This window comes from Pungitius pungitius, chromosome 13 (genome assembly GCF_949316345.1).
Source record: "Pungitius pungitius chromosome 13, fPunPun2.1, whole genome shotgun sequence".
Lineage (NCBI taxonomy): Eukaryota > Metazoa > Chordata > Actinopteri > Perciformes > Gasterosteidae > Pungitius > Pungitius pungitius.
The window spans coordinates 5,663,399-5,689,935 of NC_084912.1; the positions used below are offsets into that span (position 1 = coordinate 5,663,399).

General features: G+C 46.6%; 1 protein-coding gene, 1 long non-coding RNA gene and 1 other non-coding gene across 4 annotated transcripts in view; 1 reads left to right on the top strand and 2 right to left on the bottom strand.

Annotated features, from left to right (window-relative positions):
- The window catches only part of LOC134135196 (uncharacterized), a 49,058-nt gene extending 43,447 nt beyond the window's left edge, over nucleotides 1–5,611 (bottom strand). Inside the window, exons 1-2 of the long non-coding RNA XR_009957212.1 lie at nucleotides 5,375–5,611; nucleotides 4,435–5,231 (exon numbers count right to left, since the gene is read on the bottom strand). This is a non-coding gene — a long non-coding RNA (uncharacterized LOC134135196). The remainder of the gene's footprint in view (nucleotides 1–4,434; nucleotides 5,232–5,374) is intronic.
- Nucleotides 5,612–13,460: 7,849 nt separating this feature from the next.
- trnaa-ugc (transfer RNA alanine (anticodon UGC)) lies at nucleotides 13,461–13,532 on the top strand. Its single transcript has one exon. It is a non-coding gene; the product is annotated as a tRNA-Ala (tRNA).
- A 6,477-nt stretch (nucleotides 13,533–20,009) lies between these two features.
- Nucleotides 20,010–24,484, bottom strand: ubac2 (UBA domain containing 2). Of its 2 annotated transcripts, none has more exons than XM_037466423.2 (10): nucleotides 24,312–24,484; nucleotides 23,760–23,887; nucleotides 23,316–23,435; nucleotides 22,971–23,077; nucleotides 22,533–22,656; nucleotides 22,366–22,413; nucleotides 21,988–22,096; nucleotides 21,571–21,713; nucleotides 21,210–21,356; nucleotides 20,010–20,984 (listed from the first exon to the last, which is right to left on the bottom strand). In XM_037466423.2, exons 1-10 carry the CDS (start codon nucleotides 24,340–24,342, stop codon nucleotides 20,877–20,879), a joined length of 1,065 nt encoding a protein of 354 aa, XP_037322320.2. In that variant the 5' UTR covers nucleotides 24,343–24,484; the 3' UTR covers nucleotides 20,010–20,876. The 2 variants fall into 2 exon arrangements, with proteins under 2 accessions (XP_037322320.2, XP_037322322.2); XM_037466425.2 differs by lacking the exon at nucleotides 24,312–24,484 and adding an exon at nucleotides 24,010–24,119.
- Between the last annotated feature and the right edge of the window lie 2,053 nt (nucleotides 24,485–26,537).

A 26,537-nucleotide genomic window follows, 5' to 3' on the forward strand; every position in this document is an offset into this window, starting at 1 on the left:
CATCACACTTCTGTGCAGCAACCAGGATGCTGTGCAGAAACAAGGACTGGCGAGCAAGTGATGTGATGAGGAATCACAGGTCACGGGAGCTTTTGGCCTGATACTGGCCTCCATATTCTTTAGAATTTATAATTCTACAATTTTCCGTTTTATCTGTGTGTGCTCCCGCAAAGAACTTAGCACGATACCCAAAACAGGCTAAATCTAGTTTGACACTTAAAAAGCATTTTTCAAGTGTAATTTCCCATTTTTATAGAATTTCACACTTTTCTTTACAAAATTCTGCATTTTAGTGACGCGGTATTACCTTCATAAATCGCTAACCAATACAATAATTAATTCATCTGCCTGAATTGTTTATTGACCAATCAATAGGGGATTTGTTATAATGTCCATCACAGTTACCCAGAGTCCTAAAAAAAGTGTATATATTCAGTTATTATTATCATTATTATATAAAACAGAAAAGCCCAAATCCTCAATGGTGAAACTGGGGAATCTTTGGGATTTTTGCTTGAAGATGACAAGCCATTAACGGGTCGTTCAAATAGTTGATCAGCTTATTGATCTATTGTTTCTGCTCTCGTTAGCAGAATACGGTATTTACCGTTCCTCCCACTTAAGCGTGCACATTTTCTCCACGTACTCTGTGCCCAAACAGACCATGAAGTATTGCCTACCCCTCTAAAGGATTTGATCTGTGCCAAGTCCATTAGCCTAATCTGAAAAAAACAAAAGCAGCACTTAAGTTTGCTCTCGCTCTGTCAGTCAGTCTCTCTCCACACACACACACACACACACACACACACACACACACACACGTACGCTTCACATCCTCCATCAGCACATTCACCAGTGCCCTGCTGTTATCTGGGGGATGTGATGTGCCTTTTCTCTTTGAAGGCTCCGTCACAGAACGGCTTATTTCATCAGTCCTCCAGACGCGGGGCTCTCTGTGTCTCTGGCAGGGTTTTTCCAACCTCAGACAAAGAGCAGAGCTGCCCGGGTCGGGCTGCCCCATGCCGTCTCCTCACGGACCAGCGAACAGAGGCAACGCGCGGAGGAACACGTGCACAGTCCAGTGAAGGCTGCCCGAGAGGGGAGGAAATTTAGCTGAAGTCATCTGTCCTTTTTTTTTTAATCGTTATTCTTTTGTCCTTTTGTATTTGCTGGTGATTTTTCCCGCGGTGCCATAAAACAGTTGCCGTTAGATGTTCACTTAGTGAGACGCTGGCTTATGAAAGCTTCGCTTATGAATATATGGCAACACGTAAACCCCGCGGAGCGCTTTTGGCTGTGTGAACTATACTGTGAGCAGAGGAAGCAGAATGAACCGGCTTTGCAGAAATATGATCAGCAGCAGTGGCTTGTTTGTGACAGAAGTTCAGTGGTGCCACCTTTCTCAACTGTCTCCCTCCCCCAAAAACACAGAGAGAGTGTAAACATCCAGCACACCTCTCATTTGAGGGAAAGCTTATTTTTGGAAGTTTGAAAAACGTGGTGTTTCTGAAGCATTCGTTATATAATATCAAAATGATGTGTTTACTTTGCGGAGGAGATTTATTTGGAAAAGGCATCGACGGGGAGGGGAGGGACTGTGCAGTGTTATCTCAGCTCTACCTAATGTTTTCATTTGTACTCATAGCAGATACAGCATGCATAGCACTCTGCACAGACAGAGTAATAAACAGCCTTCTTGTCCATCTTCTTCTCCTCGGTGTACTCTATGCCTGCTCTTCATTGGATATAAGCTGGAGAACACACACTCAACATATGAAACGGAGCGGTTCAATGTCCAATTCAATGAGACTGAAAGAGTGTACTTTATGCACAGACTAACACACACACACACACGCACACACACACGCACACACATACCAATGTTTGATAAAGATAATGTTTTGCTTGAGGGTGCAGGGAATATGTGCAACCAAATTCCTGTTTGTATGTGTGAGAGGGTGTGTGTGTTTGTGGGTGTGTGTGTTATGCAATCCTCATTATCTCTCTCAGTACATCGAATTCTGGTCATTAAGCCTCTCCGAGATCACAGAGCATTTGGAGGAACATCCAAGTCGTAAATAAACTCACTGTCAAACACTTGGCACACAAGGCACACACGCAAGGCTAAAACACACACACACACACACACACACACGCTGATCAACCACTGAAAGGCAGACATGGGTTGGTGTTAGCTTGTGATTTACTACCCGCGTCATAATCACGCTTCTGTCAGAAGATGTTTGATTGTATCCTTGAGCTTCCTTCATCACAGCAGCTGCTTCATGAAAAATATATTTTTGTTCTGGCCGCCAAGTACACCAGTCCCCCCCCCTCCCCCCTCTCTCTCTCTCTCTCACCCTCAACATCTTTCGCTCAGAGCAAAAAAAAAACAAAAAAAACAGTTGCCATGGCTACAATCATTAACACATCTGGCATAGTCATTTGGCACGCGCATGCTCAGCGAGTGGAGCGCAGACGCACGTTTGCCAGAGTGCGGGGGGGGGGGGGGGGGGCATTAATATGTGAGGGGGGGCATTAATATATGAGGGGGGGCATTAATATGCAGCGTTCTCTGGGAGGCTGGGGCTCGCGTGGCAGAGATAGCGGGCCGAGACGTGTTGGGGGAAAAGCATCTCAACGGAGAACTTTCGGTCTGTGTGATAATCCCATTAGTGACTTTAACCCAACCTCTTTTATGTTGGGAAATGGAGTTTGATGTTGAGGGAAATAGAGAATTCATCATTTTAGCGTGTTCTCAATATTATTTATGCTCTTTTTGCTTCATGTAATAAAGAGCAGCATGATCAATACTAGATTTATTAAAATCCCAACATAGATCACGGTCAAATATATCAGATATTGCATAAAAATCTATATAATTTCATGTATTTATATAATTAAACTACATTTTGGTTCCGTAAGGTCAAAGAGACGACCATCATAAATATATTATACCCATCTTAATTTTTCAGATTAGCATTTCTCACATTTGGATTTTCATTCAATCGGTTTGACTATTGCTTTTTATGACAGTTACTAATAGCTCACATGTGTTCCTTTTCCAAAAGGCACAGCGGCTGTGCGACGGCCCTTTAAGTCCACATTTCACAACTGAAGTCAGCCCCTCATCTTGAGGAACCCCGGCGGACAGCTTCCCCACCGAGGGAGGCACATATCGCGCCCCCTATAAATGATTTAAAAGGGAGGGGGGGGGGGGGGGGGGGGGCAGTGAATGTTTTTTTATCCTGAATAACAGATTCACTCCGCCCCGTTAAACGCACAGCGACTCTCTGCTTCTCTGCTCGGTCTTTCCCTGTCCAGCAAAACCCTCCTCTCACGGGCCTTCAACCAAGCTCAAATCGTCTGGAAAACACCCAGTGTGCGTGTGTGCGTGTGTGTGTGTGTGTGTGTAGACAGGTGTATTTCGTGATACAAAGTGGCTTTTTGACTCGTCCAACGAAGGCCCCCGGCCAAACTTGTACCAACAATATGACGTTGCCTGAAAGAGTTAAACTGCAAACCATTAGAGAGCAAAGGTGAGCTCTGGCACGCACATTCCACCTCAGACTCATTCCGTTCCATAAGTCAAAACATGTTTCTGTGGCGTCAAGCACCTTTAATTAAAATTCATAAAAACAGCCGCGAGGGAGAAAAGAGCGGGGGTGCGGGGGGGCCAAGGAGACATGCTATGCATGCTATGCATGCTATGCATACCCTGGCGTGTCTCAGATACGCACGCGGGGGGGGGGGAGCCGTGGAGGAGGTAGATACCTGCGCGATGCATGGAGCCGCCCCCCACCCTAACCCCGAGGACATCCCCCCCCCCCCTCGCCTCCGATGGTACACGCGCTCCCTCTCTGCATTTCACACGCCGCTGCTGCTGCCGCCCGGGGCTCCTCGCGCACGGCGAAAAAAACAACAACCCGACCGACCAGTCGCCGCGTCGGGGGGGGTGGGGGGGGGGGAATAGCCGGTGGCTGACAGGCGGCTTATCAGAGTGCTCTGGAAGCATTCCAGGGGTTAAACAAACATTTCTTTCTCCTGTCAGAGCCAGTAAAAACCACAACAACACTCACACAGCAGTGCGATTGACAGAAATACAACTGGGCGTGCGGGCCGTACTTTCAACGCATTCTCTCCTAAAAAACGCCGACCCGCGTCGATCCTACACACCGAAGATGGGCTGAGAAGTCGACGCTCGGTCCCAACGAGAGATTTGAAACCCCCTCCCCCCCCCCAAAAAAAAAAAAATTGTTAAAGAACAGTAGCAACATGGTCTGACACGCCTTCAGTCACTTGGTCACGGGTTCATCACCTCCTGCCCCCCCCCCACACAAAAAATAAAAGGCATCATGTATGACGCTCATCTCAAGCAAGAACTGAGCAAAGCACACCAAGACAAAGAGGGCTCTTCCTCTCTCTCTCTCGTACCTTTTTGCCTTTCTTCTTGCGATGAGCCGCTTTCCCGCCGCCTGCCTTCTCCTTCGCTTCCTCGCTCATGTTCGGAGATCCCGCCCTGTTCCTCTCCTCACTTTTCCTCTTTTTAATCCAGCATGTGGGGGCTCGTGGAGCGGAGACGGCCGGCGGCCGCTGTCTTCACCGGTGAGACGCCGCCTGGGGAGCTGTCCATCTAGAGCCGGCGAGGGGAGGATTGTTCCACGCAGAGTGGGTTGTGATGAGAGGAGAGACTGGGTAGGACTGTGCTGGATGCTCTCTGCCTCCTCCTCCTCCTCCTCCTCGTCTCCTCCTCCTCCTCTTCCTCTCCACGTTCACAGAAACACGCGCTCGCAAACACGCTCGCCGAGCTCCACTCCCACCTGGCCGCTTTTGACGCGCGTCTCTCTCTCTCTCTCTCCGGCGCGCTCAGGAGGCTCGGGTGAGGAGGTGGAGGGTGTGGATGTGTGTGATGAGGGAAGGCAGAAGGAACAGAGAGAGAGAGAGAGAGATGTAGAATGAAGGAGTTGGCTGTCGTGCTGCCCACCTGAGCTGGAAGACTGGAGACCCCTCTCCCAAAAGAGAAGGAAGACCCAAAGAAAGAGTGAGTGGAGAAGAGTGTGAAATGGTGTTAGTGAAAGAGAGAACGGCGTTATGGCAGAGACAGGAGAGGGGCGTGCGGGCGGGGGGGGGGGGGGGGGGGGGGGCGTGATCAACGGCGTCTCTTCACTCTGCCGGCTGGAGGATTTCTGCTGTTGCCTCCCTGCTCAGATGTTGTGATACGAAATGAGACTCTATGGAAGAGAGCAACGTGGAGAGAGAGAGAGAGAGAGAGAGGATCATTAACACGATGCATCAGGTCCTTCCAGAAAAGGAAGTCTCCCCACCAGCCTCTGCCAGCGAGATCAGCTTACTGGAAACTGGAACAGAGACGCACCCGGCACTGGCTGGCTGGTGGATTGAGACGTGCGTGTCTGTGTTTGACAGGCAGACGTACGCCCGGAGGAGCAAAAAGGGAGACGCTCGCCCATAAAAGGTTGATATCTTCCCGAACAACATCCAGGCAACAGACAGAGAGAGAGAGAGAGAGAGAGAGAGAGAGAGAATATAACAAGACTTCCCCGATTCAACAAGCTGCAGCTCTACAGCGACGGGAACCTCCCACTAATGAGGCACGAGGAGAGCAAAGCGGACGGTGGAGAAAATGGGAACACAACGCCCTGGGTGACAGAGAGAGAGGGGGGGGGGGGGGGGGGGGAGATCGGAAAGGAGGGGTGAGAAGCAGACCGGGGAGAGAGAATGACAGCGGGAGATGGGCAGGAGTGAGAGGTGGGGAGGGCGAGAAAACAATGTGTTATCAGTGAGACGGACAAACCAGGGAGGCAGGGAGAGGATGAAAGAACAAATGAGGAGCAGAGCGTGCTGGGGTTTGTTGTGATTTCCCTCAAAACAACAGGTTCTTTATTCGGGGGGGCGGTACTGCTGTTAACCATCCCTCCCTTCCTCAACCCCTCCCTCCTGCTCCTGAGGACCCACATGCCCCCCCCCCCCCCTCGCCATGCTGTTTGATGTCAATTAGGCCTTGGCCCTTAGAAACAGGCCGCTTTCTTAAGAGAAAACGTGTTTCCAATGGAACAAGTGGACACCAACGGATTAAAGACTTTAACATGTTCTAACTAAAAGGCGCCGAATACGCTATTCAGAGAATATTGGTCTGGTCTGCACAGCTCTGAGCGCGGCAACATCCGAGCTCGCGGCTCTTAGCTAGCAATGCTAATGGCGCTAACGGCGCTAACGGTGCGAACAACATTCAAAGTGCCCGAATATACACTCACCGGCCACTTTATTAGGTACCCCATGCTAGTAACGGGTTGGACCCCCTTTTGCCTTCAGAACTGCCTCAATTCTTCGTGGCATAGATTCAACAAGGTGCTGGAAGCATTCCTCAGGGAGTTTGGTCCATATTGACATGATGGCATCACACAGTTGCCGCAGATTTTTCGGCTGCACATCCATGATGCGAATATATATATATATATACACTCACCGGCCACTTTATTAGGTACACCTGTCCAACTGCTCGTTAAGTATGGGGAAGAAAGGTGATTTGAGTGACTTTGAACGTGGCATGATTGTTGGTGCCAGAAGGGCTGGTCTGAGTATTTCAGAAACTGCTAATCTACTGGGATTTTCACGCACAACCATCTCTAGGGTTTACAGAGAATGGTCCGAAAAAGAAAAAACATCCAGTGAGCGGCAGTTCTGTGGGCGGAAATGCCTTGTTGATGCCAGAGGTCAGAGGAGAATGGCCAGACTGGTTCGAGCTGATAGAAGGGCAACAGTGACTCAAATAACCACCCGTTACAACCAAGGTGGGCATAAGAGCATCTCTGAACGCACAGTACGTCCAACTTTGAGGCAGATGGGCTACAGCAGCAGAAGACCACACCGGGTGCCACTCCTTTCAGCTAAGAACAGGAAACTGAGGCTACAATTTGCACAAGCTCATCGAAATTGGACAATAGAAGATTGGAAAAACGTTGCCTGGTCTGATGAGTCTCGATTTCTGCTGCGACATTCGGATGGTAGGGTCAGAATTTGGCGTCTACAACATGAAAGCACGGACCCATCCTGCCTTGTATCAACGATTCAGGCTGGTGGTGGTGGTGTCATGGTGTGGGGAATATTTTCTTGGCACTCTTTGGGCCCCTTGGTACCAATTGAGCATCGTTGCAACGCCACAGCCTACCTGAGTATTGTTGCTGACCATGTCCATCCCTTTATGACCACAATGTACCCAACCTCTGATACCTACTTTCAGCAGGATAATGCGCCATGTCATAAAGCTGGAATCATCTCAGACTGGTTTCTTGAACATGACAATGAGTTTGCTGTACTCAAATGGCCTCCACAATCACCAGATCTCAATCCAATAGAGCATCTTTGGGATGTGGTGGAACGGGAGATTCGCATCATGGATGTGCAGCCGACAAATCTGCGGCAACTGTGTGATGCCATCATGTCAATATGGACCAAACTCCCTGAGGAATGCTTCCAGCACCTTGTTGAATCTATGCCACGAAGAATTGAGGCAGTTCTGAAGGCAAAAGGGGGTCCAACCCGTTAATAGCATGGGGTACCTAATAAAGTGGCCGGTGAGTGTATATATATATATATATACACACACACACACACACACACATGTATTTATAATGGATATCAATTGAAGTAAATGAGGGCCACAATAAGAAGTAAATGGCTTGTTTGCGGAGGAATTCCACATATTTTTACCAATAGGCTAATCTTACTGTTGAACTCTGTACTTAATATTTAATTAATTAATATTAGTCACAGTTAGTTACAGACTCTATGAATACTGCTGGCAGAGCAGTGAAATCCAATTAGATAGCGTGTGTTACCACCCCTTCACGATGCCACGGCAAACTGATCTACTTTTAACGTTGGATCCAGTTGGACGTTACATTTCTTTTCCAACATAATCTCTGGCCGAGAGACACGACCAGAAACCACGATGATGGTTTGAAATGGTAAATGTTTGTCAGCTTGTAGGGAAGCAAAACAGGAAACCTCTCGTTAGAGAAGTAAGATGGAGAGAGTGGGATGAATTTACTTTAATCTAGGTTACATTTCCACCACCACTGGCTTTTGTGTTGCTCGTGAACAGAAACACTTTTCTGCTTCAGTAACTCTGCGGTTTCTCTGGCAGACGCATAACGGAATGAAAACAGACTGAGCGATTACATCATGAATAAATCAAACTAATGCGTGAGTCGACGCAGTCATTAAAGTTTTGTTTCTGATAATTATATGTTTAATGCAGACAAGCAGGCATTTACATAACATTTAACATATTGGGTTGTTGCCCAAATGTGATTTTAATTTAACTAATGGGGCATATGTGATTGCACCAGGCGGGTGTGAAAAAGTGAAGGAGTCTCTTGAACTTGAAGTCGTTCTAATGCCCAGCAGGGGACGACTCGCCTGATTGCAAAGAGCAGATTGTGAAGAAGTCTATAAAAAGTTGACCCCAATTTTCTCCTGCTTTATTACCTTGGTAAACATTGCAAACATGAGTTCATGGTCTTAAGCGCTGGCTTCAAGTTTAACAGATAATAAGGGGGTTATGCTTTAGGACATGGCAACCTTGTGATTGACAGGTTGCTACAACTTCTTCTGCCTCAAAAGATGTGCTTATCGCTTGTTAAAGTGAATGATATTCACTTTAAAACGGCACATTTAATGTCCCGTTGGCCTTTGCTTCATCATCATCACCATCAAACAACAACAATACGGCAAAGGACAAAAACTAAGATGGCGATGGTCACGATGCCAAACTCAAGGGCCGTCACCATGACTACCTCAAAATCCTATACACATTCTATGGATTACATACTTAAATAAAAGTCACCTTTAGAGAGGAACAAGGAGGTATGGGGGGAGGAATATGAATGAATCATATCATTATTTCACCCGAAAAGCTTTTTCACCCCCAATGCTGTGCTCTAAGTGAAAGTCCAAGACAGATTACCCGCTGTGACACCAGAGACATGTTGTCCTCCAGTCGAGACCATCATCCCCTTCTCCAGCATCTTCTCTTCACCCCATCTACAGCGACACCATGTCCTGAGAGTGAGAGGAGAGAAGGATTACGCACGGCTCCACTCCATTTTGTGAGTCAGTCGATGTGCAAGCACAGTATTGCTGATGGGGATGTGTGCACCTTTGATTTTGTGGGGGGCGCCTCCAGCTGATGTGTACCGTGTCAGTGTGTGTGTGTGTGTGTGTGTTTAAGGGTGTGGTTTCTCTGGCTCGGTGCCAGCAGCGGGTGTCATTGATTGTGCCAGGGGGTAGCCATCAGCCAGTCGCTTATTAGGATTTATTGGCCTCTCACAAAGTCGTGCAGAATTTAAAGGGCCGTGTTCGCCCCCCCCCAAAATCCCAAATCCCTATAGTTCTTCTCTTCTCTTGTGCCATTTGTCAATCTGGATTGTTATGGTATGAGTTTCTTAATTTGTGAGATATTGGCCGTAGAGATGACTGCCTTCCCTTGAATATTTTGGGACTAGATGGACCTCGGGCAAATCCAACCAATGAAAACAAAGATTTTGTTTCCCACTTTTTCCAAGAAGAGGTTCTCCTTTACACTTGCAAAACCTTAAAAGTCTATACACGAAGGGAAAATGTAACACTAGTATTAGTTAGGATAAAAGAAAAAGGTGTTAAAACTAAGGAGATATTGATGCAGGATAAATGTAGGGTTTTGTTGGACCATATCATGACTATGGATTTAACAATAACGGAGAAGGGAGATATTAAGAAACTGTACCGTCTTTAAACATTCAAACTCGTATCATCAGATCTCCGAGACCGGGGACGGAAGTTGTTGGGAGAGAGTTGAGGATATTTACATTTCATAGACACTGATAGCCTCAATCCAAGGACGGCCTCCGAGTCACAGCGGATGCAACTCCTGTGTCTCAATTCAATTCCCATTTTGAAATCGACTCGAATATCGACTCGACCGTAATCGAATGATCGCAAGCGTGGTCGTTATTACCCCATTCAGTTTGTCTATGACAGGGGCTCTTGTTTTATTGCAATAATCTATGGATTTCTTGCTCTAAAGTCATGAGCTCTGCGAGAAAATGTATTTACATCGAGCACATGTGCAAAACTGTAAAACGGTCATTTATAAGATCAATATGTTTGGTCACAGCGGCACGGATGCATAGATGATTCAACGGAGATCGACTAGAGTTTGGACGGGCCTCACTGCACACTTGCCTTGCACTTCTATCCTTATGAGGACCGAACAACCGACCGCCACGCCAAGTCCCGAGCCACAAACGCCCCGGGGGGGGGGGGGGGGGGGGGAAACCGAGCACCGAACGAAGCGGCCAATGAGATCCTCAGAACTGCACGCACGCCAAATCTCTTAGAAAGGGAGAAAGTACAGCACCAGACACACAAACGCTTTGGCGTGCCCATCCTTTTTGACGGGAAGAGTGAGCGGCTCATTTTCAGCTGCCTCCTTTCATGTGTGACAACAATGAGGGTTAAAATTCAGACCTACTTTCCTCAGTAATCAGGTCAGGTCCGGACAGGTGTGCTCCGACTGATAAAGGGTTGTGGGGATGGGAGGGCTCCAACGGTTTGATTCTAACCTTCATTCACCAGTCATTTGAATAACTGAACAAAATTAGCACACAAATGACGCAAGCCACCTGATTCCCTTGGGCGGGGCTACAAAACACTGAAGCTGATATTAGGCTTTGATCTATGTGAGGGTTTCGGGACGGAGGATGTTGCATGTGTACAGACTGTAAAGCCCTCTGAGGCAAATTTGTAATTTGCGATTTTGGGCTATACAAAATAAAATTTAATTGAATTGAATCTAGTAGGAATTAGGGAAAAAAGGAGTGAGGAAAGGAAAGGAAACTCTACGTTATGATACTAATTGAAACTGTTCTAAAAGAACGAGGGTCAGGAGACCATTACTGAACATTAAACTAACGTTAATTAGAATTGTAAACAAGCACGCCCGTCATTGTACCATATTTTGTTGAGCCATCTATCCATCTCAACCGCCTACCCTCGAAAACAAGAAACCACCTCAAATTCACTTAAATGCATCTCTGTTTATTAGCAAATTAATTTTCAAGTTGTAAAAATTGTATCCTCTTGCTAAAAGGATTTTTGCTAGTTTCCCCATCTAAGTAAATGTATCCCATTCAAATGTTCCCTCACAGTGGGTTAATCCACCCGGCGAATATTTATAAAGCCCTTTCAAACACACCGTCCTCGACCAAATAACACAATGACGTCCTTTAATTGGCGGAGGCGCAATCGTTGCGTTTGAGTGTGCGGTGCTCTAAAAATCAATACGGCCCCTATTGTATTATTCAGTGTTCAGTTCCTGGTACTCTCAGCGCCAGTCGCTGCTTACTGTGAAAAACGGATGCAGCATTCTATACAAACATGACAAAGAGCAGACTATTGGCTTTGGTATTTTGTGTCGCCGTTCTACGGTCGTCAATGCAGAGCCTTTACGGTGCAGCGAATGCGCTCCCTGCAGATGTGTGCTTTTCTCAACACTTGGCCTGGATCTGGCGAGGCGGCTCATGGAGACCAGTAAGCACAAAGTGTGGGCAGGTGAGGCAAATGGAGAGGCTTCATGCGAAGAGAGAAGAAGAATCTACCAGACCAGATGTATTTTTTGACACTCTGTGATTTCAGCTATGTTAAACATGTCTGAAACCTCAAAGCAGCTGGAGGGCTTTAGCAAGAAGCGAGTCGTGATCAGTCCGTGCTCCCTGATGATGGATGGCTTCAGTCAAAAGATGCAAAATAGCTTCAGGCTAGAATCTGGTACAGTGCATCAAGTGGTGACATTTATGTTCAAACTGCACACGGCCCCTTTAAAATAAACAAATAAATATATAGCAATCTACTCAGGCTTCAGGTTAATTTCCTTCTGAAAATGTTGATCGATGAAACTGCTCACTTCAGCCGTCTTTTAAAATCTGGCTAAAAGTGGATATCTTCTCTTCTTCTCACAGCACCATTAGGTCGGTCGAACAAATATGGCAGAAATAAACGGTTTAGGTGCAGACTGTCAGACAATATTAATGATGTGGGTTGATTGTAATCTCAAAAAATAACTTATATTTGTATTGATATTAACTAACACACTGAAGCTCTCGAGTCATGTGAATTTTGAACATGCTGGTTGTTAACAATGTTGTTGGGTGATGATTTGTTTGTTCCCGTCGAGTCGTGTGATGAATGAACACCATCGCAGCTGGATGTCACTCTAACCTGAATTAGACGATAACTTCATTCCAGTGACTCAGCACGACATCGGTTTCAAACAGCATTAAAGTACCTACTTAAAGGGGATATTAATGTCGGGATGGCATTCCCAGAAGATGGAGACCTAGCATGGGAGAGAGCTTACTTTCTGCAGGAGAGAGAGAGAGAGAGAGAGAGAGAGAGAGAGAGAGAGAGAGAGAGAGAGAGACCAAAGGCAGCACTGTTGGGAGGAAAACATTGAGAAAAGAAATGAAAATAAATAATATGTAGATTTTTCTTTAATTGCAATGGATAACAAGCATGTTGTTTTTTTAATGCTGACATGATTATTAACTTATATTCCTCTATTTGACAACTGTTTTGATGTTGAACATATTAGATGTGCCTTTCAACAGTCCTCAGGTTGAAGTGATGTGTCTGTTTCCCTTTCAGTTCTAAACCTCAGAGCTTCTTCTCTTTGTTATATCATCATAATGTATTTAGTTTAGCATCCCTTTGGCAGAGGGGGGGGGGGGGGGGGGGTTGTAGCTGGGCTGAGCCCTCTACACATGCACACCCTGGCAAATAGAGAGTTGAGGCACGACAGAATTACAGTCAGAATAAACCACTTGTTAAAAAATACATTTTTTCAATCATTTTAGCTTTACCATTATCCCTCTGAGGACAGTGGATCAATGCAATGGTTCAATATCTACTGTTGAGGAGCCCATCGATGAATTATCGATGAAAAGGCAGCAGACCTATTAATGTTACATTTTGTTTTCAGAAGCTTTGTTGTTTTGATGGTAGCGTTACGATGTGCGTTTTTGTTTTTAAATATTACGTTTTTCTCAAAGTTCAAGAAAGCACATGTGTGAGAAATGAATCAACGGAAACTGTAATCCCACCGGTCAAACTTAAATAACTTATTTTGTACGTGAACAAGGCGTTTCTTCGTGTCTCCACTCACCTTTAGAGTCTCTTTTGTAGCGTGTAAACGCAATTACCACCAACTTAGGAACACGTTTAGCAGTCGCTACTATATTACAAAGCCGGGAGCTCGTTAAAGCAATTAGCATTTAGCTTGACAGCAGAATAATATTAGCACACAAGCGGAAACGACAGGTTAGCGAACCCACAGTAGTACGGGACAACGTCACAGACCAAGGAGCGAGTTTATATAGACAAACCTTCCCGCACACATTTCATCAGGGGATGTAGCTCAGTGGTAGAGCGCATGCTTTGCATGTATGAGGCCCCGGGTTCAATCCCCGGCATCTCCACCTTTTTGCAGCCACGGAGCCGACGGCGTTGCTGGTTGAATCCCCCGAGCGCCTTCACGGCAGCGTGTGTGGGATTGGTAAAATCGAGAGAATCGTTTTCGTACGGGCATTAATAAAGGATACTTTCTCTCTTTCACCTTCTTCATTTTACTGACTTGCACACACTATAAGCATAGTTAACCTAGCTAGCTGCTATGCACATGTTAGAAAGTCTGTTATCTTCTTTTTTTATTAGTTTTATTGTTTTTATTTTGACTTCTTTCTGTTGAAGCTGCTGTGTCCGGCAGGTACAGTTTTTACCTAGGGACATTTAATGCGTCCTCCGCTTTGCTCATGTCTGAAGTCAATATCAAATGCATGCAAAATGCTATAGAAACATAAAAAAATAAACTTCAACCTGACACTTTTTAAAATATGTGCTATGTCCGTGTTAATCAAGTGGTTCCTCATTACATTTTTATTAGAGTTTTATCCACACGTCTTCACACCGTCAAATTGCTTTTCTGTTTTCACAAATGTGAGAAGAAAATTGCAAATCCTTTGGGACAAGAGTGGACATGATAAAAAATATTCTGTAAAAGAAACCAGTATTTTGCCATAACATCTTGCCAACATCCCATCAGTCCTGCCTCGAGCTAAACAATGACTAACCAGCCCTCCTCCCATTTCCACCCCCACTGCCTCTGAAATGGCTATTAACACCTCTCCATCACTATGGCATCCACAGCTAGGAGTTTAATTTTAGGTGGGTCACAGACGTCAACAAAGCAAAGTGGCAAAGATGCGAACCCTGCATTGAACCACATCATCATCAACGTCGTCATCATCATGCCTGTCGACTCGGCTCTGCAACCGCAGATTTGTGACATTTGGATATTTATAAAGATTGACGGTTTAGAATTTTGGGGTATAAAATAAAAATGACAAATACGAACGTACACCCGGGTAGTGACTCGGGTGCATCTTCGTTACTGTAACTGCTTCCTGGTATTCCAGTTCTGTAAACGTGTAATCTGTCTAGTTACAGCATTTAAGTGGCTCTTACCAACGCTGCTATTAGCTGTCAAACCAGACCTCCTCAGTTGACAGTGATGATAAATGGTATTGTTGTTGTGTTCCTCGTGAAGGAGTTACAGATAGAACCGCTCACGCTCACTTCCACCAATATATACCGGTTAAACTGAACCTTCAAAGGACATGAAAAATGGGGCCAAGTCTTTGTATTGACATTTCAGCTTGAGTTGTCATATGTCGACTTCTTTTTTTTCGTCTCTCGTTTGTTCTATCTATCTACAATCGTGTGACAATGTGGGTGCCACGAGAAATTTCTGGCATTTCTGTGCTCGACGCGACCTGCGCCATCAATCAACGCTGAGGGCGGCGTGAATTATCAATACAAGTTTGTTTTTCTTCTTCTCCGACCTGTCACGTACTCGCGCTGTGACTGGATAAAAGCTATATGTCCCATGTGGGCCATGCTAGACAACCAAATTGCCCCTCCTTCTAAGATGGAGAGTTTCATTTCCCTCTCCCCCTCTCTGTTTGTCTTGTGTATAACCACACATCCACACAGACACACACACACACACACACACACACACACAGTGAAACACATGGTTGATTCAGGACTGCTGTTCTGTCGGCGACATCATCACTCTCCTTCCCACCCTTGTCTCCATGGAGACAAGCTTCCAGAGCTGGCTGGTTCCAGACCGTTGTGAATCAGCACAGACTAAAAAGCGGAGGGGGAGGAGGGGTCTCTTTGTGTTTACACATGACTAAAAGAACACGGCGAGCTCTGGGTTGCCCGCGTGCCAACGCTGAGGTGATCAAAAAAAGGAATATTCTCATAAAGAGGTCTGTTTTTTTGAGGCTTGCGCGGTCATCCGTGTGCATTAAATAAGCCGACCACTCACCGTTTCCTTAACGATATAATTTGTGTTTGCTGGATGTTCATTTCATCATATCACGTCCCCCTTCATCTCGTTAAACAGACGAGTATACATCATGTGATGTATAGAGAGAGAGAGAGAGAGAGAGAGAGAGAGCATTTCATAATACTACTCACCTTAACTCAAGCTTCCACCTGTAGGGTCTCTGAGTGTCTCCTTGAATTGAATGAGAAAATGTGTCCAAACTTTTGACTGGTACTGCATATTATTATCATCATTCCAAAATCTGTGTCCAAGGTGTTTGTGGGGTGTGACGAGGTCTGATCAATGCTTCAAATCAAATATTGATCTAGATCCATGTGCTGACTGATATTTCACCTGCAACAGTGGGCTCACACCTGCCCTCTCCACAACATCCCTTTGGAAGGCATAAGAAGAACAACATGCATTTTTGACCCCTGTAAAACGCGCGTTGACCTGGAGCTGTGGAAGTAGCTGACCGGCTCAGACCCGGAAAGGGAATGGTGAGTCCTTGATTTCCACAAACGAGATGCCCAATTAGCACTACTTAGAACCACTGATGGAGCACAAAAAAAAACAGGTAGGGGAAGGTGCAGAAAGTGTAGAAAGAAGACGGCTCTGCTAAAAAGAAAAAAAAAAAAAAAAAAAAGAAACAGCGAGCCTCTTGACCCCGGTCCAGGAAACGTCCACCTGCTGTGTGTCAGAATCAGCGCCATGCCTCCATGATGAATGCACCAACAGCTGCACGCCTCCTCAGTCGGGACAATGTCGGAAGCGTTTAGCGAAGTCGATTTTTGGACCGGATGTAACGGATCTGCTGGAAGGCCGTGTGTGTGTGTATGTGTGTGTGTGTGTGTGTGTGTGTGTATGTGTGTGTGTGTGTGTGTGTGTGTGTGAGTAAAGTTCACTTAGTGGAGCAACGGAAGAGAAAGCTTTCATCGGCTTAACGCCTTCACCTCGGTGTCTGGGTTGGGACTCGGCGCTCGTCAACGTTCATGCGCACACACACACACACACACAAGCACGCGTAAAAATAAAACAGGCAGCGCACGAAGCTTGCGTTCATGCCATACCGCGGCGTGCGTACGGTTACAGAGGAAGTTGGCCCTGTTAAAGGTCAGAGGACACGGGGGATTCTTGAAGCTTATGGAGGAGCTGTCTGTGCTCTTTAGGGGCATCGGAGCAGGAATCGTAGAGAAAAGGAGGGACGGCGAGAGAGCGCAAAGGGCCACAATCATTTGAATATTTTAAAGACACTTTACCGGACTGGTGACAAAAAAAATCATTCTGCTCTGCTGTAGTCTTTAAATCTCATTGTTTAATCTGAAATGGCTCAGCACAGGCAGGTGGTAATTACACCTTTGCCAAATGCTGTTTACGTGACAGTGAAGAGCAACGGCTTCTGGCCTCGCAGTAACCCTGATCAAAGTGCAGAGGCCGCAAAAAAATGTTTTCTAAATAAGCATGTTGGGATTGTGGGTTTCTCATAATTGGGCTTGGGGAAGGTGCAGATCTGGCGAGAGATGTCGACAAACCAAAGCAAAGGGGAAGAAAAGGGGAAGAACAAAATCCAAAAACTGCCTTTGTCGTTTGCAGGATGAAAAACCAGTTGAACCGACTCCTAAGTGAACCGAGACGAATCCCGATGATTAAAGAAGATTTCTCTCTCTCTCTCTCTTTGATAAGCAGCCAAAGCAAGCACAGACTAAACAGACCGGCCAGAAGGGAAATGCTAAACTCCAGAGCGACCTATGGGCAGGTGCATTGTTGTGCCCCATTAACTACGGAGTTCCTGTGAGGATGACTCACTGAAAGCATCGGGTCGCTCCCCTCCCTGAGAACGGCCTGCAAACATTCACACACATGTGGGCAGACACGCGCACACGCGCACACACACACACACAACCGTGCCCATATTGTCCAATATGGACAGGCTGTGATTGTTAGGAAGGAATCAAGCAAACAAATGATGTGATTATCTCAAAGCACACCGGCCTGAATGTTGTTACCACATCAGTGGGAGTCATTACGCATTCTTTCCTTTTCATAGTTGTGGGCTCAAACGTGAGAGAGAGAGAGAGAGAGAGAAAATAGAGGCGGTGTTGTTTCCGAATGAAACTCAAACATGGAGCATTTTCCCATGTCACGGTGAGAAAGTGGTTTGGTCTCTCTGGGTATTTCTGTCATCTCTCACGAGGCGACCCCTGGAGGCACTCCCCCGGGCCGCTGCCGCTTCCCTATCTCTCTCTCTTTTTCTAAGCGTACAGGGGGCATACAAAGTGATCACGAAGCATGACGAGAGCCCGACGGAGGCTGTAATACACAGGTCCCCATGGCAACAACACAAAACGGCATGCGCTCACCATGGCAACGGGGCTGGCGAGGGAATTCAGCGGAGACGGGGATGGAGCTGGTTCTGGCCTCTGGCTGCTGGAAGGGTTGCGTGTGCGCCAGCAGCAGCAGCAGCAGCAGCATCGGCATCAAGTAGCCGACACGTTACTTCTGTGAAGAAGCCGTGGCAACGGCCATGATGGACAGCGTGTGCAGGAGACCTTCCAGCAAGGATTGGAGCCCGTGACTCGGTGGGATGTGACAGAAAACAGACCACGCGCACCGTGGGACATCTTTCAACTCTTTATTTTGATTCAATTAAATGTTTTGTTTTTTTGTTCCGCTCTCGTTGCTCTCATTGACCTTGCTTCTAAATAAAACACACATAACATACGTTACCTTCCCAGAACAAAATAGATGGACAAATGAATAAAGAGCCAGATATTTCTATGAGGGGTGGATGGGACTGAGTGTCTATTGGTTTTGCATTTGCAGTGAGTCAGAAGCTCATATGGATGATAATGTGTTTCCATGACAGCTGGATGTATGAAGAAAAAAAAAACTCACACAAAGCCAATTCAAGGCTGAATATATTGTGTGACTGGAGGCCTGAACACTGACACCACGTCGTCATATCAGTGTTTTAACTGTACAAAAAACAAAGTCGTGAGCCGAACTGTTGCCTGGGAACATTTTCCAGCTGGCTTCATGTGTTGGAGGCGTTAAGGTGGAGCTGGATTTTGTTTTCTTCCAACAAAGGCATACTAATTTCCCCCCGTTTTCCGTCTTCGTGCTAAGCTAAGCTGACCGGCGGCCATTGCCTCCTCACCTCGCTCCGCCGCCGTGAAAGATTCAACCATCCCTTCAAGCTCTACTTTTCCTCTCCCGAACCCATCCTCAACCTCACATTTACTCCCACTGTCGCTACGTCACGAAGCGGTGCAGCGGGCCTCGGTGCACAGAGCCACCCACGGCTCGCCCGAGATGACAAACGGCCCCCCGACCCGACCGCCGCTTGCTTGGAGCCGCACTGGGGACAATAATGGCCTTTTCCCAGCCAGTCGAGGAGAAACCCCCCTGAACATACATCACGGGTCGCCGTCGCCGCGCTGCTGAAGGCTCCTGACGTAACCCGCATTTTCACCCCGGCGCTTTGAGTGGCCATTTTTGGAGGGGAGGAAATGACAAACTCGACCTCCCGGAGCGCTAAAGAAAATCAAATGGTGGCGCCTAAACGGGAGGCATAATTAATGCCACACATCAAATGGGCATTTCACAAAGGGATCTCCCTAATGACGTTGAGTACTATTTCTCTCATCAGTCCCTTTAATTAAACACCCAAACACAAAGAGACACACAGATATTAATCACTGCCGTTTTAAGCTGCTTTTCATCCCGGCAGCCATTAAAAGTGGCCTCGCTTGACTGGGTTCTACGTCGACTGAGGCTGAATGGAACTGTGTTACTGTGACCTCAGGAGAGAAAGAAGAGGAAAAAAACAAGAGGGGGGGGGGGGTTCAGATGGCATCTGGAGTGGAACTTATGGAATAAGAGAGGCATGGGTTGCTCAGCGTATCGGGGAAAACACATTTAAATTCTTTCACTCGAAGATGTGGGTGATTTGTCAGCTCTGATATTGGATGTCTGCTGCAGCTGTCTGCTGGTGGAACAACGCCAGCTGGTGGGCGTGGCACAACGCCCTGCCCGGCTCAACGGCGCCATCTAATGACCAAAATGTACACGTGGGAAACCTTTCATGATGACATGATTCCTGGAAAACAATGTTCTCATGTCATGAAATATCTTGTATTGTCTCTCCACTGGGGGTATGCTTGTACATGTCTGTGGTCAATATGAGCAATATTGTTGTTATAATATCTTAACAAGCCAACCTTAACAGTCAAACTGTTTTAATGTCCGTGCAATGTGCCGTGATTTAACATTTTCTTGTGATATACATTAACCCATTTCTTATTTTTATCACAAAGAGTGCCATCATGTGTCGCTAACTCGTACCACATCACAGTGCATATGGAAGCTCTTGGAGAACATTACCAAAATTGTACATTTGTATTTACCGAAAGTGACTCTTCGAATGATGGTATTTGGCTTTGGCGCTACGGCAAAAGGTATAAAACAACTCTCTTCCATCCCAAAACATGGGTTTGTAATTGGCTTAGAGTGGACGGATGGTCGTATCAGATGAAAGTAACACTTTTATTTATTTTATTTAAATTTATTCCACAGATAAAAGTACGATTCATTACAGTTCAATCAGAAAGCTCCCTGGTCACACCCACATACTATTGTACCACTCGCAATAGAATTACACACACATGACTGACTCTTCAGTGGCCATAACTTAATATTATTATGCACAAAATATAAAACTAGCATCAGTCATTGACATCAATACGTAGCGGCTGCAATGTTATCTCTGTGGCACAGAATTTGCATGATAAATATCACTGGTGTGTGTTGGCAGAGAAAAGAAAGGCTGCGAGAACAGGACCCCCCCGAAGGGCCACTGTGCATGTGTGTGCTGGGGGAACTCGGGTCTGTAAGTGTGATTACGTCACTCACAGAACAGGCCGCCACAATAAATCCTGAGATAGCCGCCCGCCACCGACGCCGCCGCACAACTGCTCCTCGAGCGGGAAAAGGGTCCTGGCGCGGCGCACCGCCTGCGTAGCAAAGTAACCATGGTAACTGTGCAGGAAGATCGCGGTGAAGCATGGAATATTGTTCATGGCGGAAATACTGGAGCTGTGATTTTGTGGCCTCTGCACTTCCTCGTGGGGGGGGGGGGGTTAAAACAAGCATCTCATTCTCAGTGGAAAAAATAAAATGACGTTCGTCCGATCCGTCGTCTGGACGAAGCCTGTGCGCCTCCCCGCGTCCCGCGTCCCACTCATCAGCTCCACGGAGCCCCGGTTATCTGAACTAAATGGCCCATTGTCCAGCGTCTTTTGTTCTCTCCGCTTTGCACTTGGCTGCTTCTTCTTCCCGGTTTCTCCGCCCGTCCACGCTCAATTTATTTTTTCTCTCTCTCTCTCTCACTCACTCACTCTCTCACTCAATCTCTCTCTCTCTCTCACACTCAGCGTTGCAAGAGGAAGTTAGTTGCCATGTTGATGTCGTTGTTTGAAGCCGTAAGGGCCTCGAGGGCATCGCTCCTGGAAAAGCCCATTTCCACTAACAGGGCGACCTGAGGGACAAAAGGAAAAGCATCAGCTGGGACGGCGGGGAAGCGATCACACGGGAAAAGGATCAACGCGGCCACACTCGATCCAGCTCACCAGTCAGTATGAGAAGATTTTGAGTCAAACAGGTCACAAAATATGTAAAAAGAATATCCAGTGGAAAAGCATCGCAAGGGACACACAATGATGAAAAAAGGAATGTACACGGAACGCACACAGGCAACACTCACCTGCTCCTCCACAACCGGCGAGGGGTCCGATGGAGGGGACTGTGTGGAGCGCTGCGTCTGAGCCTGGGGAGGGGGCCGCACTGGGGGGCGGTTCGGTCCTCTTTGTCTCAGGGTGGAGAACAGCCTGGTCCAGCCAAACAACCCGGACTACACACACACACACACACACAGAGGCAACATTTCAGTCATTTCCACATGTACATACATATAGAAATATATTCTTCTTCAATTCAATGAGAAAGTGTGCCTAAAGCTTTTGACAGGTACTGGTACCGGGTGTAACCAATCAAAGACTCTTAAGTATCATTCATTGTGTTTTATCCATGCGTCAGTGCTGCAGTAGTTATAGCGGTCCATCTACCGGAGGCTGCGATCTGTTGTTCCTCGTGGACTCGTTGTATTGGGCCAGCAGCAGCTGCTGGTCCAGCACGTCCATCCTCTGCTGCCTCTGGATCTCCAGAGTGGCCCCCATGCCCAGCGGCGTCTCACTGCTCGGCTGAGAGCCTGGACGGAGACGGATGTTAGCGACACGATGAGAGGCGTCATATGCATTAATCCTCAAGCGTCCGCTGCTTGTGAATAGCGTCGGCGTTTTATCCTTCGGGGACGTGCCAATGGTCAAGCGTCGCCGTTGTCACATGATATCCTGGTTGCTAACGAATGACATCGATGAAATTAGGAACAGGAGTCTTGCTTTAGCTTTAATTGGAAGTAACACGGGTCACTGAGCAAAGGCCCTGCTGGATTTGTGTACGCGATTCCCAACGGATGGACTCACTTGAGAAGATCGGCTCCAGGATATACCGTCCAATAAAAGACACGCAGGCAGGTACAAAGAGGAGCTTCTGCATCCAGAGAACATTGGAGTGGTAAAGGGCCCCTGCGATCTAAAAAGTGCATTGATGGACAAAAAGAAATAAATGGATTTTAGTAAGTCAAAAGCCATACCTGTGTTAAGGAATACTATAAAATACAGATACATAAATATACAATACAAATTAATTAATTAATTAATACAGCAGACTTCATCTTTGCAGCAATGTTCAGCTCCTTTGAGTTGTCCATGTAGCTCATACTGGTCATGACTCACTTATTCCAGTTGCAAAATGGCCTGAAACGATCTAAATACACAGTAAATAACAAGAAAGAAACTCACCAGTCCGCTGAGTGCAAGGAGCCACATGAAGGGACTGGAAGTCAACAGCTGCCCCACAGAAGGACAGAGAGGTGCACAAACAATCAGGATCACAAGAGCTGGAAAGCGAGTAAAGCGTAAAGCAAAATAGACACATACATTCCCACAGTGGTGGAACATGGGCTCACCTGCAGGCCTACTATGTAGACCAGAGACTTGTTGGTGATGTGGATTTGGCCCAGGACCTGGGTGACTGGGACCCTGGGGATCAACCGGTAGAAAGGCACAAACAGAGAGAAGACCGGAGCGAGCCTGGGGGAGGAGGAAGGGAAAAGTCAAGAGGATGGGGACGTCAGGAATAGAAACGGCATTTCAGGGCATTTGGGAACCATGTTACGCTTTTGGAAAGATTTACATTTTGGGATTACATGCTGCTGTCACAGTCAGCCGCAACGAGAGGCATTTAAGAATGGACACCGCCCAAGGCTTACAGCTAGATACAAGCTGAAAAGTCACGATTTAAACACCACCAACTAAACTACACATAATTCACTTGTAGGATCCTCGGTGTCCATGAACGCAGCCACATGCACTACTGAGGTTTGGCATGTTCTGAGGCTACTCACAGCCCTGCAGGCAGTTCCTCCACCTCGTAGTCGAACAGAAAGTGGAAAGCCTGGGCCAGCAGGAGGTCCGTCAGCGCCGAGAGACACCAGGTGGCCAACAGGAACGACTGGAACGGAGACGGCGAGTAGAATACAACAAAGAAGGTTGGTTGGTGGGAACTGCTATGTAACCCTGTTACAAAAATCTTAAGCTTGGATTTTTTTTTTCTCTTCATGAAAGTGACGAGTGCAAAATGGCAATTCTCTAGGTTCAACTCATCATTCTAGGTTTTGGGAGAATATCAGCACATTCAATACATTTGCATGAATCTATGCACTCATTCGTCAATGTTTTTCGGCACTTACGGCAAACTTCCTGGTGCCGAACCTCCTTTCGAAGATCCGGAAGTTGTAAATGAGCAGGCCGCTGCAGAAGGAGTCCTTCACGTCGAGACAGACCAGCCTGCCGAAAAACAAACTCCACACCTGCAGCACAAAGGTAGAGAAAAGTTTCCAATTAAAACACAGTACCACACAACAATACAAGGTTAATTAAAGCTTTTTTTATGAGCATCCAAGGATCCAAAACATTTTGTTTTGAGAAATTGGCTATTCTTTCCAAAGCAATGACCTCTGACCCCTCAGTTATGTGATCACAAATCGCTGTTATTGCCAGTTGTCTCTTGTCTGACGGAGCTCACGCAACAACAACCACAACAACAATCCAAGATTTGATCTCCCTCCTAAAGCAGTTGCTTCTGGTGTTGGCGTGGGTCCCAGTGGTGTCTCCTCGGTCCCCCAGAGACGTACCTGGTGGTGGTGCTGCGTGACAGCCTGCAGGTCGTATACAAACAGCTCCTGGTACTGTGGCAGCAGGGCGAGCATCACGGTCAGTCCGCTGAGGACCAGCAGGAGGCCTTTGGACAGGGGAGCCTTGTCTGTGCACGACACACACACACACACACACACACTTATTACACACTGATTGCAGATAGATCAGTTGCTAGCTAATTTGTTCATGGGAGCGGAGGGGGTCAATGTGACGTATCCGGAAATGCACCTTTCCACACATTTTGATTATTTTCAACGATCACATCCCAAATGGACCGATGGCTGTCCGCGAAACGGAGAAACAAACCCGGGTGGGTGTAAACGCAGCAGCAGGGAGTTTAGGCTGGTTAACGTCACACGCTTCTCCGGGTCAATGAATGACAGCGCTATGCTAACGCCGCTCGGCTAGCAGCCGTTAGCCATTAGCGCCGCTGCGGTTGAGGCTGACTGACGGGGGGGGGGGGGGGGCAGCGGCAAGAGGACTTCCTCGGCCCCGGACGTCCCTTAAACTGCTGCTTCCGGGATACTTACACAGGCCCCGGGAGCCGGTGGTGGTAAACATGGTGTTCGGGATGAGTTTACAGAATCCACGCGAGACCCCGTTGATCCCAAAGGCAATGAAAAAACACTAAAACACCGCAATAAAGTCGTAGAAAGGCTCCATGATGTGTGTGTGAGGGGAAAGGGGACAGGGCAAAGGGGATCTGCTACGGGAGCCCGCGAAGCCCAAAAGAGACCACTTCGCATTCCGCTGCCACGAGACCCAACGGGCCCGCAGAGGGCGCTGTTGATCCGCGTTGAAAATGTGATGAGGATCTCCAGATATTGTCTTCACTGATATAATAGCCCGATTCTACTCGAAACAACACCATTGAAAACTATTTCCACCTAATTTTTCTAATTGATTTGACTAATAAAGTTAAAAGAAAGAGGATGACGTTTTTTTAATTGTCTTGGTCTGGGATAAATTGCTAAAAAAAATAGGTAGAACTGTTACTACTAATAATAATACTAAGCAAAGCAGTAAAACAAACTACCTACATATTCTTACTACAACTAATAATAATGCATTAAGCAAAGTAATACAAAAAATGACTTATATTTTTTAGAAATATAATTAAAATGAGTAAAATTATAAAACATAACAAATAGATTATAATACAGATTGCACTTTGTTCAATAAAAGACCTAGCAATGCCCTCCCTGGATGGGGACACTCTGTCTGGATCTTAATGTTATTGTTAATGTTGCAGTTTATTTATTTGCTTGATTTTTAGACTGTTTAGTATACACTTATTATTCGTCACTTGTGTCAGCTAAATTAATGTAATTCTACCACTACTACTTCTACTGCCAGGAGGAAAGTAGATCATTTGAAGCAAACAAAATGTAGATGGTCTTTTATTAATGAATATCACGGTGCAAGTGCATCCACATAGCCCCTCAGAGCAGGCCTATCTCCACCTGCAGCATCCTGTGTCTTGCTAACAGGCATTTCAGCAGGGATACAGCAGCCAGATGATCCTCTTGCAAAGGGCAGCCCTTTTTTACCCACAATGCCATCCTGTTGTCATCCGATGAACCTCTGGGAAGGTATTCCCAAGCCCCGAATCATTGGTGTCATAATGCATGTCATCTATGACCATTTTCCCTGCACGTGATGTGTGTTTATGGGTTGGCTGTGCAGAGAAGGAGCGGACAGGGAGTGTTTCCTGCTTTGAAGCCATGTGCTCAGCTTTCTGACAGAGAGGTAACGGTGTTAATTATCCACGGCGCAGTGAGCAGGATGTGGCTGCACAAAGTGCAGATTAATGGCTCTTTCTTATGGTCCTCTTTGCCTTATGCACACAATGTCACATCTTGTCAAGGTCCAGACTTCCTATGGCTGCTTGGACTAGCGCGTGCACACCTTCATGCCTGGCTGTGATGGCTCCTTTGCCAATTGATCGAATGCTTATGTTACTTCCAAGTGCATTTGAAAAGATGTGGCCAACAGCTGCCTAATAGTGTTGCATTTCCCCATCATCCACAGATGCCGTATGCGTGTTAGCTCCCATTGGTTAGTTCCCACCCATTAGGTCTATTTGGCTGCTTGTGGTCAGATGTGACTGCAAAGCAGAGCTGAGGAACAGCTTGCTAATTGGGTTTCAGACCTTCTCTGTCACTGATGTGAGAGCGAGGTCTAAAAAGGTTGCTTTGCCCCTGTTCTCAATCAAAGATAATCAGATTAAACAGCACAGAGATGCGCAAATGTGTCTGTGTTAGAGTGTGTGTGTGCGTTTGTGTGTGCTTACCAATAAAGAGAGTCCAGATTTGGAGACAGCCTTGACTCCTGCTGTTTGCTTTGTTCATTAAGAGGAGATGAGCAGATGGTTTGCTGGTCTGTTGTGCAGTACACACATGCAAACACACACACACACACACACACACACACATGCTTGCCCCTGTCACCTTAGCTTTATCCTCCATTTATCTTTTCCATTGCACGTCTCTCGGCAGGACAATGGTGGCCGGTGAATTGTGAGGGATGCGCGTCCGTCTGTGTGCACGTGTCTGTGAGAGCGACACAAGAGAGCGTGAATGAGCCGATTCACAAACCCCTTTTTTGGTGAAGACGGCCTGTGAGGTGGTCATCTGAAAAGCCGATGACTCATTCATATATTCGTTTATGTGAATAATTGCTATTCACTTGTCAGCCGCTCTGTATTCAGGGGGAACTGCTTGTAAACCGACGTATTGTTTCAGTCCTGCATCATA

Bases quoted from the DNA above. Each gene is read 5' to 3' on its own strand.
- ubac2 (XM_037466423.2), bottom strand. From the start codon at position 24,342: ATGTTTACCACCACCGGCTCCCGGGGCCTGT. The intron at 22,657-22,970 runs GTGAGTAGCCTC...CTCCTCCCCCAG, and splicing joins GAGGAACTGCCTGCAGGGCT to GCTCGCTCCGGTCTTCTCTC. The intron at 20,985-21,209 runs GTGAGTGTTGCC...TTTGTCCCTCAG, and splicing joins CGCCGGTTGTGGAGGAGCAG to GTCGCCCTGTTAGTGGAAAT.